Source organism: Monodelphis domestica, chromosome 6, assembly GCF_027887165.1.
Source record: "Monodelphis domestica isolate mMonDom1 chromosome 6, mMonDom1.pri, whole genome shotgun sequence".
Taxonomy (NCBI): domain Eukaryota; kingdom Metazoa; phylum Chordata; class Mammalia; order Didelphimorphia; family Didelphidae; genus Monodelphis; species Monodelphis domestica.
In genome coordinates, this window is record NC_077232.1 from 221,278,740 (window position 1) to 221,291,884 (window position 13,145).

General features: G+C 37.4%; 1 protein-coding gene across 2 annotated transcripts in view; it reads right to left on the reverse strand.

Moving 5' to 3' along the window:
- SPATA4 (spermatogenesis associated 4) overlaps positions 1 to 12,424 on the reverse strand; it is a 32,206-nt gene extending 19,782 nt beyond the window's left edge. The window contains exons 1-4 of one of the 2 annotated variants that reach the window (XM_056802932.1): positions 12,180 to 12,424; positions 8,987 to 9,116; positions 8,525 to 8,643; positions 8,193 to 8,413 (exon numbers count right to left, since the gene is read on the reverse strand). In XM_056802932.1, the coding sequence (XP_056658910.1) occupies positions 8,193 to 8,413; positions 8,525 to 8,643; positions 8,987 to 9,116; positions 12,180 to 12,373 (664 nt within the window). In that variant the 5' untranslated portion in view covers positions 12,374 to 12,424. The remainder of the gene's footprint in view (positions 1 to 8,192; positions 8,414 to 8,524; positions 8,644 to 8,986; positions 9,117 to 12,179) is intronic. The other variant, XM_007496092.3, reaches the window with a different exon arrangement.
- Positions 12,425 to 13,145: the final 721 nt, after the last annotated feature.

Below are 13,145 nucleotides of genomic sequence, written 5' to 3' on the forward strand. Positions count from 1 at the left end.
CAAACACAAGTTACTTAAATGTTTGTTGAATTAAAAAAATGCCTACATAGGGCACTGTGATGGGAACTGGAGGAAATACAAAATAAATAAGACAAGGTCCTTGTCCTTGAAGAATTGTTGTTGCCTCAAAATTAAGAAATGGAATCAATGGGTATAATTTCACAGGCTCATAGGATTTTAGAACTAGAAAAAAATTTACAGATAAAGAAACTAAGGCTGCAAGAAAGAAAGTCATTTGCTCAAGATCACATTGGAAGTGAGAAGTCTAGGACTCAAAAAGATATTTACTCAACTAAGAAATAACTTTTTCACAGTTAGAGTTTCTCAATAATGTAAAAGGCTTCCAAGAAAGGGACCATCATACCTGTCACTAAAGATCTTTGAGTAGAAGCTAGGCAGCAACTTGTTAGAGATTTTGTAGAAAGGTTTCTTTCATTAAGTGAGAAGTTGAACTAGGTGACCTCTAAAGTCTTTTCCAGCTCTCTGATTCCATGGCTTAGAGTTTCGTTTCATAAATGGTAAAATGAGCCAAATCACCACGAGTAGGTGGCATGAGTTTTAGCTTATTTTCAACTTCATAACTCTTGACTTTATCATTATGCAAAGACTAGGTCATTATGACATGATTCTAATGTACTAGTTGGTTCTTAAAGCAAAGGAAATAATTATATATGCTATTTTGCTTAACACCACCAAGTATTGATAGGAGTATGGTGTGTGAGGTATACAGAGAAGGCCACTTTGGCACAATCCCAGAGTGCAGAAAAGAAAGTGATATCTAATAAGACTGGAAAGACAGGCTAAAGGCAGGATGTGCAAGAAACTTGATAAAAAAAGTTCATCTTCATATGGTCCTATCTGTGTGCTTTAGCAAAATTTCTTTGGCAGTAGTGAGTCAGATGAACTAAAGTAGAAAGGCTTGAGACAGGAAAAGACTGCTGCAATAATGTAAATAAGAGTCATTAGAACCTAAAGTCAGGTGACAACTCTATGATTAGAAAGAAGAAATTGGATTAGAGAGAAGTTGTGAAGATGGAAATGAATGGCAAGGCATAAAAACTGTCAGAATATATGGGGTGAGGAAGAATAAAGAATTCCAAGATAATACCAAGATTATGAAGCTAGGAGACAGAAAAGATAGCCACACCTTTGAAAGAAATAAAGATGTTTGGAAGAGGAGAAGGTTGAGGGTGAAAGATAATGAGTTTTATTTGGGAGAAATTAAGTTTGAGATTTCTATAGGAGACCTATTTTGAAATTTCTGATAGGAAATTGGTGATGAGAGCCTGAAACTTAGGAGGAAGATTTGAACTGAATATATGAAATGGAAGTCATCTGTATGGAGTGAAGAAAACAAGTGTATATACCCCTAAATAGAAACATAAAATATAAAACTTGTGGGAGGGGACTGGTTTGTTTTTATTAATCCTGTGCTTATTAAACTCATGGGAGCTGATGAAACAGTGTAGAGAGAAAAGAGGAGAGAACACTTACAATGATATGGATGTTGCACCAGCAAAGGAAACTGAGAAAGAACAGAATTTATTATAATATGTATAGATGCATATATGTGTATATAAGCAATATCTCAAAATGCTTCAGCATGGTGCAGTGGATAGAAAGCTGGCCTCTAAGCCATGAATACCTAAGAATGAGTCCAGGCTCTAACACTTTCTGGTTATGTAATTCAGGATAAGCCCTTAATCTGTCAATCCTCTAGGTATCTCTCATTTCTTCCTTACTGCTGACTCAAAGCATTTTATTTTCCTTCAAGGCTCAAATCAAATCTCTTCCTAGCTTTTTTACTTTTTCCATGTGTGAGAGCTTTCTCCCTCCTGAAATTTTATTTTCAACTATTTTGCATACATTCAGTATTTGAAAGGCTGCCTGGTAGTATGAAGAGAAAGCTGGCTTCTGAGTGAAGACAACTAGGGTACAAATCCATATCCTCGTTCTGTGACCCTGAACTATAAAATGTATTCAGTCTCTCAGCAAACCAAACATTTCTCCAGGACCTGAGGCTATAGAGTGTGATATGTACTGGTAAAAGAAGGTTCCTGAAAAGGAATTTCTTACACAGATGCAATCTTAGTTGCAGGCTGAAACAAATGAAGCCTTAGAAGTTACTTACATAAGTACCCAAGAGTATATACCCCTAAATATAAATATAAAATATAAAACTTGTGGGAGGGGACTGGTTTGTTGTTATCATGATATTCTTGATATCTAGCTCAATATTTGAACATTGCTTGTTTTTTAGGACCAGACAGACAATTTCATTATCATAGGGAAATCCTTGTTCCCTAAGAACATGGAATAGAGTAGACATTTAGTAAACGGCAAATTGATTGAAAAATATGAAGGAAGTAATGCTTAGTGATGGTAGTAGGTGGTGTGAGGGCCTTCTAGAAGTGACAGTAGGGAGTAATGAGTCTGCCTTTGCTTGATTCTGGAGCAGTGTACTATAAGCTCCTTTAATAATGCCCTCTTCCTAATTTTCAATCTCTCCTTATATACTAGCTCCTTTGCTATCTTATAAACACTTCCTGATTGTCCCAACTTTTTAAAACATTCACTTGGATTCTAATCGAAATGACTGCTTGAATGGCAGGAAAGTTGTCCCACTCCCACATAAGCACTTTAGCAAAACCCTAAAGTTTACACCAGACCAAATAATAATAATAAATAAATCCCAGAAGAAACCCCCAAAACTCCAACCACAAAACTAAAGATCAGCCAGAATAGAAAAAGGGGGCTGCCAGCAAAGCCAGAGCCAGGGTAGGTCCACATGTAACCAGAGACAGACCAAGGGCACATTTAACCTGCACTGCATCCAGATGCAGCCAGAGTGGAAGGCTCATCTAAGAAAACCCCAGTGTGTAGACCCTGGAAGTGCTGGAGAACTTTATTGAGAAGTGGTCAAAACCAATGTGCAGCCTAAGAATTCTCAAGCCAGGATATTCCAGAATGTCCTGAATGAACAGTAATCTGACCTCCAAGATCCTTCCTCCAGGAAGACCAAACCTTGGGAGGTAGAGATTATCAAAGAAACTCAAGGAACCAAGGATAGGATTAAGCAGATACAACCATAAAACCCAAAAGTAGAGCAGAAAACAAAGCCTAGCCATTGTACCATGGTCAAATAACCTAAATTTGGGGAGATGAGTAATGTTTTTAGAAAATGAATTACTATAAAACTTTACTACAAATCTAAAGAGCTTATAATTAGCCCTTTCTCCTAAATAGGAGAGTGCCTCAGTAACAACAAATTTGAGATAGTTGGTAGAATGTGGGACAGAATGTGGGACAAGGAAGACCTTCCTCTGACATATGTCAAAATAGCCTCAACCTTGAACCCCAAACAAGTTCATGTCTTCTTGTCTTGGCTCAAAATTTCATCAATCCCATTGGGATTGGTTGATCTCTTTGATTTTATGTTTGATTGGCACTATCCAGTTTAGCTTCGTGCTTCTTTGGCACTGTGCAATTGCTCTTTTTGTATTCTCTTGTCCTGGAATCAGAGAGATTCATTAAGCAAAAGTCCCATAATTTTTTTAAACAATCAATGACATCATTTTTATAGTCTAAAACTTTTTTTTTAACATTTTAAACATTATTTTATTTGGTCATTTTCACACATTATTCATTGGAAAAAAAAAAAGATCATTTTCTTTTCCTCCCTACCACCCACCACCTCTCCCATAGCTGACGAGCAATTCCACTGGGTGCAATTGCGTTTCCTCGGCGTTTTTACTCCCACAGTTTGTCCTCTGCTTGAGGATAGTTTTTTTTCTCTATGATCCCTGCAGATTGTTCAGGATCACTGCATTGCCACTAATGGAGAAGTCCATTACGTTCAATGGAACCACAGTGTATCAGTCTCTGTGTACAATGTTTTCCTGGTTCTGCTCCTCTCACTCTGCATCACTTCCTGGAGGTTGTTCCAGTCTCCATGGAATTCCTCCACTTTATTATTCCTTTGAGCACAATAGTATTCCATCACCAACATATACCACAATTTGTTCAGCTATTCCCCAATTGAAGGGCAGCCCCTCATTTTCCAATTTTTTGCCACCACAAAGAGCGCCGCTATGAATATTGTTGTACAAGTCTTTTTCCTTATTATCTCTTTGGGGTACAAACCCAGCAGTGCTATGGTTGGATCAAAGGGCAGACAGTCTTTTATCACCCTTTGGGCATAGTTCCAAATTGCCCTCCAGAATGGTTGGATCAATTCACAACTCCATCAGCAATGAATTAATGTCCCCACTTTGCCACATCCCCTCCAACATTCATTACTTTCCTGTGTTCTAGGATTCCGGTTTTTGGGGGGCATACCTTTTGATTTGAGTCCAGAAGGAGGGCTCCCTGGCTCTGTCCTTTTGTTAAGTTTGAATTTTAGTCCCCTAGGAGCATTCAGTTTGTGATCAGTAAGGAAGGGTTTTCAGAGGTCTGAACTTTTGCTGCTTCTAAGCCGCCATCTTGACCGGAAGTTCAGAAGGCAGCCTATCCTTGGTTATTCTTGATACTATTTTTTCAGAGTTCTCTTATTAGTTTGACCATATCTTGGTATCCTTTGCAGGATCATCATCTGTATTCCATCTTCAATTCATGAAGGAATCCTGGGCCTTTACCGCTTCTCTCTCTATACTCAAATGCTTGATTATCTCATCCATTCCATAAATTCAGCTTTATCAAGATGAATCTGAAATCTACACATCTAACTCTCTTCTCTATCCTGAGCTTTTTCTGTCCTATATCCTCAATTGCTTGCTGGTGAGCATTTTTAGGAGAGATACCACTGGCATCACAAATTAATATATCTGAACAGAATTAATTTTTTTGGCCATCTAAACTCACCCATAACTTCCCTATTTCCAATGAGTGTACCAACTTGGCTCCTTGTGATGAGGGATTCTGTCTTTCTCTGTAATTCTAGCTTTACCATTTTTCATAGTGCTTATCATCATAGACATAAATTGTTCAATGACTGACTAATCTACTGATTCTTTTAGCCACTCGGGTTTAAACTTAGGAGTTAATAGAACTTATTTCCCCCCCCCCAAAAAAAAAAACTCTCCCCTGTTCTGAAATTCTCTATTACTATCTATTACTGCATTTTAAAATGCAATAAAACTTTATCTTAAAATGTAAAAACTACTTTTAGCTTGCCACCAGACAAACAAAGGCATGTAATGGGCTGAATTTGTCCTGTAAACCATAGTTTGCCAGACTCTGTACTAGATTGTTTCTGGAATCCATTTCAATTGTAATCCTATAAGACCTAATGATTGAGTCAATAGTTTTGGTTGGCAAACAACTGATGCTCATGCTTGCCATCACATCTTCTGCCTTATCCCAAGATGGCACATAAAGATATATTCCTAAAAGACAACATAAATATGAAACATGCATTTGACCATTGCTCAGTTTTGTCTCTGGGTCTCTGGTCCTATATAGGTTATTGGAAGTAAAAGATCTAGTGTTTAGATACTCAAAGGTTAGAGAAGGGTTAGACAATGTTTTTCTTATATACATTAGTGAAAGAGTTCAGAATACATGCGATCTTCATATGGACAATATATTCTAAATTCTGTCCCAGGGAAGGTCCAAGAATAGATCCCATCTCTTTGGTCCCATGATGGCAAGGAATTGAAGCTTTACTTTTATTCTTTGATCTATTCATTATTCAGGATTTGATTATTGTCTTCATTTTACTTTACTGCCCTTTGTATGTTAATTACTAATATTGGTAAAGGATATGTTAAAGGGACAAGAAAGAAATCAGGTACCAATAAAGGAGTCAAAAAATGGCTAGAGAGGTAAGTTGAGTACCAAAATAATGTGTGTCTCTGAAGTCAAGAGGCAAGAGGGTCACTACTAAGACTGAATAGTCAGAAATTGCAAATAGATTAAGGTGAAGATCTGAACAGTAAAACCAATGGACTTGACAATTAGGAAGTCATTGTAAGTTCTGAAACAGAAGAATAGAACTGAAGAACTCGGAATGCAAGAAGGGGGTGACAAATTAAGAGGTAGCACTGAGTGTAGACAATTCTCTCAAGACATTCAATAGTGAAAGGAAGTATAGAAATGGAATGTTAGCAAAATAAGAGCAAATGGTCAAAGGAAATTTTGTTTGTTTATTTTTAAGAATTTGGGAGATTTGAGTATGATTATACACAGATGTGAGGGAGCCAACTAGCAGTGAAAGGTCATAAAAGAGAACAAGATCAGTGACATAGTGATTCTATCCCAAATCATCTCCATATTTTTGCCGTTATTATTAGCCTTTAAGGCATTATGAATGGTTCCAGTCAAGTCACCACTAAAGGATAAACAAAAATAAGTGCCTTTCCTAACAAGGGTGAGATGTCTAAATGTCTTATACAGGGATCCAGCCAAGAAAACTAATTAGTTATTCAGTTGATGAATAAGCTGCAATACTGAGAGCAGCATACGGGAGAGTAGATGTCTCTTCTTGGGGAAGAAGAGTGTATTTTTTTAAATAGCTAGAAAATGATAACTAAATATCTGAATTTAAAGCCAAATCCCATCATTACATCAGTTTATAATCATTCCTAGATCTACTAAGTACCATAACAACTACCTTTTGTGAGGTCATAATTCTCAGAGCACAAAAATAGTCTGATTAGTTGATGCCTACTAACCACAACACTCATCACAAAAGTCTAAAAGGACTAGAGCTAATTTCATCAGAAATTAGCCAAATAAAATGAACAAAAATGCTTTGAGGAAAATTGAAGTTTTGATGATGAAAGACAGTTTACAGAGTAATTGTGAGTTAAGTGCTGAATACATCCTAAAGTGTATATTATGTATATTAATGTAAGCTTTTGCTAGTATTATAAAAGAGACATTAGTCTTTAATTTTATTGTGACCTTTCATTTATAGGTAAGATGCTTTAAGGTTCCAGGTATAAAATTAGTCACTTAGTTACAAATTCTCCCAGTTTTCTGCAAGACATTTGCTGGAACAATTTGCTTAGTCTATTCCTAAAGAAAATTCACAAAGAAAAACCATCATTTCAATGAAAAACTTCTATAATAAATAATACATAAGAAAAGAAAAAGTACAATTAATGTAGGGAAGATGAAAAAATGTTTCAGTCTATTATAAGTTTAAAGAAAGTACAACTTTTTTCCATAACTTTCATTATCCTAAGGTCTAATTAACACTTATAATGTGACACTCTTTAAATGAAAAAACAAAACTATATTTTTTTGGTTTAGACTATTTGATCAATGGAAAAAAACTTCAAGTGAAAAACCTCTCTCTACTAATAACTTTGCATATGTAAATGCAATTAATTGACAGGATCAATTTCAATAAAAATTTGAGGTTCTCACACAATTCTGACCATTTTGAAGGATATATTATAATTATTTGATATCACTGAAAAAATAAGAAGTCATCATATTCTTCATAGATTAGTATGGTCTATTAAGGAAATCAAGATGCTTTAGTAATTATCATAGAATGCCTTCTGACACCTTCATTAAAAAAATTGTTTGAAGGTTTCATAGATTTTCAAATTGATTTTTATTCCTCAAAATGTTAAGAAGGAAGAGGTTGCTGTAAAGTTGCACTGAAATATATGACTTCTCAATATATGAAATAAAAAGTCTTACCATTGCCCTTTTTAGTTGTCTGTAATTCAATTTTTTTCTGTGATTATTTTATTTCCTTATTTGCATCTATTTTATACCTCAAGGAAAATATTGGGCTCTTGAAGCAGTTAACAATCTAGGACCATTAAAAGAACTATCTATATGTTTGGTAGAATGATGCATTACAAATTTGAGGATAAATGTCCTGTCACCCATGTTTCATAACTGTTTCAGAAAAAAAAATATGTATATTTAAACACAAATTACTCTGATATGATTAATAACTTTACTAGAGTTTTGCTAACAAATAGAAGAAGGGTAGCTAAAATGGTTGAGAATCAGAAAAGCAAAAAAGAAGAAATTGAAGCTGAAGCAACGGCCTAGAGATATGGAAATTAGCAAGAACAAACTTTATTTCCTTCATAATTTTACTTATTACAAGTCCAGTCCTCATTTCCTCTTTCAGGAGATCAGGGTCGGAAAGAGTTCCCTTTTTTTAGAATATTAGAATATAAAGCCCAAAAAGGAGTGAGAAAAAATAATTTTGTTAGAAAACTTACTTGGATGGAGTTTTCTACTCAGTCTTCTCTGTAACATTTGTAAGACACACAGAAAGTCAATTTTAAGTTGATTACTAAGTATATTGGGATTGCTCAGTAATTCAGTTAACCGAATATTACTCTTGATAAATGATGAAACGGTTGCTTTGGGCACCAGTGGCATATTTATCTGGTAGTTACAATCTGTGAAGTTCACATAGTCATCTTGGATATTTTTAACTCTGGAAACATACAAAACAAAAAACTTGCTGTTTATTCAAAGCCTTGGAAATAAAAATTACATAAATCTAAGACTGTTCATTTTAAAGGTGAAATATCTAATAATAACTCACTCTTGTTTTGTGAGTAATGTATAGACGTCTTGTATCAATATTTCTGGTACTCCAGGTTTACAGTGAAGTGTCCCATGAATTAATTCTTTGGGTATTTTCAAATGTCTTTTTGCAAAAAACTTAAAAACAAAAAACAAAAAATCTTTAGCTGAGTCAATTAGGCATTTTTAATAGTAAAGAGTTCTACATTACAGTCTCATTTTAACGAATTTACTTAGATTTATTCTACATTTATATCTTTCAATTAATCCTTTTCCTAACCTCTAAAAAGTTAACATAATTAATTCAATGGAATAAAATATAGATATTATAATAATAAGAATAGTTAACTTGAATATAGTGCTTACTCTCTGCCAGACACCTGTATTAAATGCTTTACAATTAGCCCATTTGTTTGTTTATTTTTAAATCCAGAGTGGGAGTGTGCTATTTTCTTAAAATTAAATATGATTAATAACTTACACTTTCCAGCTGTGACCAATTAGCCAATTTGGTCTTTATGGAAGTTCCATTCCCAAAAGCTGCCAGTTTAAGATCCCGTGGATAATAGATACTGAATATTTCTGCAAGTAGGAAGCCATTGGAAAAATCTCTGACCAGTAACAACAAGAAGATTAAACAGAATGCTATATTTTAGTTAGTTTGCAATTGTATCATTGGCATGGGGCCCAAGGTTTCCCTCTAGACACCCCAAACTCCAGAAGTATTCCTGGTCAAAACGACATATGGAATTCCTTTCTTCCCCTAGGATTTTCCCTTAGATCCTGTTTTAACATAGATATGCACTTCCCAGTTCTACCCTGATAAGCACTGGGTGGTACCTAATCCAAGCATCCTTTGAATTCCACAGATCATCCTTTATACCCCCCAACCCAATTTATTACTCATTCCTGATTTACCCCCACACCCACCACCCCTAAACCCCCTCCCATCCTGTAACCTTTCTTGTCAAAGGGTTATAAAAAACCCAGACTGCCTCCCTACTGTTCAACATTGCTTCCAAATAAATAATTCTTTTTATTTTTAAGCTAAATTTTGGAGCTTTGCATTCATGCAAAACGGTACCTGTCTGGAATCTGGGGTTTCACCTCAAAGCTCTCTCACATCATCATCATCATCATCATATTATCATCAGTTTCGCTTATAAACTCTAAAAAGGATGGGACTCTGTCTTATCTTAATTCTTCATGACCCCCAAAATCTAGCACAGTGTTTGCTAGATGATTTGAGTGGAACAGTATGATTCAAATATTTAATGTGGATCCGAGATAACAATATTGAAGCTTTCCAAAACTTGAAGTAAGAAATTCTTCAAACTACTTTGGTTTTGAGGTAGTTTGATACAGGAAGAAGAAAGAATGAACTAGGAGTTCTAGATTCAAAATCCAAATCTGCCTCTACATAGCTTTATGACCTTGAGGAAACAAAATAGTACAGAGCCTCACTTCCCTCATCTATAAAAACAGAAGCTGGACAAGATGATCTATCAATTTCTCTCCATTTTTAAGAATCTACTAATAAATTCGTTGGAACCAACTCCAGGGGAGTCTTTAAAATTATAGCATCTCTACATCATTTTGGTGTGTCATTATATCTAAATGCATGTTGATTAATCTTTGTCACCTGGATATAAAAATGATTTTCATTTTTATGAATATGAATTCATGAATAGCTTAATAATTTCAGAGCATTAGGTGCTGAGAAAGAACCTGGAGAGATATAACAGCAGAGAGAATGGTAAAGTATAATGCTCTGTTAATTATTATTTAAGTATTATCCCCATTTTAATTTATCCCAAGATGATCCTGCTTTCACATTTGTTGATAGCACTTATAATACTGGAGGTATGCCAGTTTCTTAGATTGCCAGAATATAAAATGGTTATAGGTTTGATGACTCATACAAAAGGATCATAATAGAAAAACCTATAGTAGGAGTTTGATATAATGTTCATTTATTATCAACTCAACAAATATTTATTAAGAATTAACTGTGGGAGTAATGAATGCTGGAGGGGATGTGGCAAAGTTGGGACATTAATGCATTGCTGGTGGAGTTGTGAATTTATCCATCCATTCTGGAGGGCAATTTGGAACTATGCCCCAAGGGCGATAAAAGACTGTCTGCCCTTTGATCCAACCATAGCACTGCTGGGTTTGTACCCCAAAGAGATAATAAGGAAAAAGACTTGCTTGTTCAAGAATATTTATAGCAGCGCTCTTTGTGGTGGCAAAAAATTGGAAAATGAGGGGCTGTCCTTCAATCGGGGAATGGCTGAACAAATTGTGGTATATGTTGGTGATGGAATACTATTGTGCTAAAAGGAATAATAAAGTGGAGGAGTTCCATGGAGACTGGAACAACCTCCAGGAATTGCTGCAGAGTGAGAGGAGCAGAACCAGGAGAACATTGTACACAGAGACTGACACACTGTGGAAAATCGAATGTAATAGACTTCTCCATTAGTGGCAATGCAGTGATCCTGAACAACTTGGAGTGATCTATGAGAAAGACCACTATCCACCTTCAGAGGAAAAACTGTGGGAGTAAAAACCGCCAAATTAAAACAACTGCTTGATGACATGGGTCGAGGAGATATGGCTGGGGATGTAGACTCTAAATGAACATCCTAATGCAAACACCAACAACATGGAAAAAGGTTCTGATCAAGGACACACTTAATACCCAATGAAATTGCACATCGGCTGCGGGAAGGGTGGGGGCAGGGGAGGGAGGGAAATAATGTAACTCTTGTAAACAAGGAATAATGTTCTAAATTGACTAAATAAATGAATTAAAAAAAAAAGAATTAAGTATGGGGAGCAACTAGGTGGCACAATGGATTGAGAACCATCATATTTTTACCCCTTAAAGCCTAGCAAGCCATCAACTAAGTTACGTTGTTTCTCACAGAGAAGCCCAGAAATATAGGAGACGAGCATTGAAAGTGTAGTCAGAGGACGCAGGTTCAAATCCTAGCTCTGCCACTTAACCTGTTGGGGCCTCAGTTTCCCCAGAACATAAGCTCCTTGACATAGGCTGTTTCATTTTTGTTTTTGTATTCCCGAAGCCTGGACCGTGCTAGTGTAAACATTAATAAATGCTTATTGATAAGTTAATCTGTAAAAATAAAAGGGTCTTCCCACCTCTTAACATCTCTCCTTTATAGAGAGGGGATAAAGGTCCAGAAGGTAGTCTACATGTAGAAAGGAAAGGGCTGGTCTCTGACTCTAAGGTCCCTCCTACTACCTAGGTCCGGCCCTGTGTGTGGCGGGGCATCTAGGGTGGGGCGGCAGAAAAAGGGTTGGGGAGAGAGAGCGCAGGCGCCAAGGTTAGGGGAGATGGAGCAAAGGCGGGGTGTGGTAGGTCGATCTCTGGCCGCGCAGGCGTTGAGCTTTGCATAGAAAAAGTGATGGAAGCAGAGAGAGGTACAGCGCAAGCGTGTGGCATCCAGTGGGTAGTGCCTATACGAGGGGCGGGGCGGTCGAAGGAGGTAGGGATGTTGGGGCAGAAGCCCGTTGGTGCATTGCAGGCCTGGGGGCGGAGTGCCTTAAGGGACTTGCTGGAGATTAATGAGGGAGGTGAGGCGCAGGCGCGGCGCGTCAGTTGGGGGGGGTGAGGGGGGCGAGTGAAGTAGCTGCCTGTATCCACACACCTGTTGATATTCTTGGGGTAAAAAGTGAGGTCCATGCTTTGAAGCCAGCGCAAGACGGTCCTAGGCAAGCGGGACTTCTTCGGGGGAGACCAATATGGCAGAATTAGCTTTCGCCTTCTTGAGGAAGCAGTTGTAGAGATGTTTGGAGGCCTTGACTGTGGCGGTTGACTGGAGAGGGGGCCGGCCGCAGCCATGGCCTGTTGTCCCCCTCCGCGGCAACCAGAGGGGGAGGGGCATCAGCACGTCGCTGCGCCGCCGCGAGCAGCTTCTCTTCTCACCGAGGACCGACCTGATGGAGGCGCCATGCTTAGAAATACCTTGGATTATCTTGGGAATTTCTGGTTCCTTGCTCTAAAAGACTTTGCTCCTTCTTCCCTGGGAGCAAAATAATCTCGCTGATTTCTTGGAAGAACCTGAAGGCGGAGCAAGACAGCGGAGTGGATAGAAGAACCCCAATTCTTGCATTGGAGGGAGAAGTTGACATTCCTTTTCGTGTACACTCCTTTCGGGCAGTCACTTGAGCCTTTTTAGCCGCAGTTTCCTCACTTGTAAAATAAATAGCTTAGGGACCCTACTAGCTACACATTTAGAAACCTATAATCTTCTCTTTAGACATTATTTAATAGCACTTCAGTCCTAATGAGGAATCACTGGATTCCTCTTTTTTGTGTGTGCCTGCCCAGGACATTTGTCAGACTCATAGAACTCTAGGTTTAGATGGAGCATCAGAGACCAAATAATAAACTGACCTGAAACTTTTTTGGCATAACCTTTGCATTAGCCGTATTTATTTTTATTTACCTCTAGGGGCAGCTAGGTGGCACTGTGGATAGAGTGTGGGGCCTGGAGTTAGGAAAACTAAGCTTCCTAAATTCAAATTAGGCTTTAGGCTTTAAATACCAGCTATGTGACCCCCCTCCCCCAAGATGCTTAACCCTGTTTACCTCTGTTTCTTCATGTGTGAAA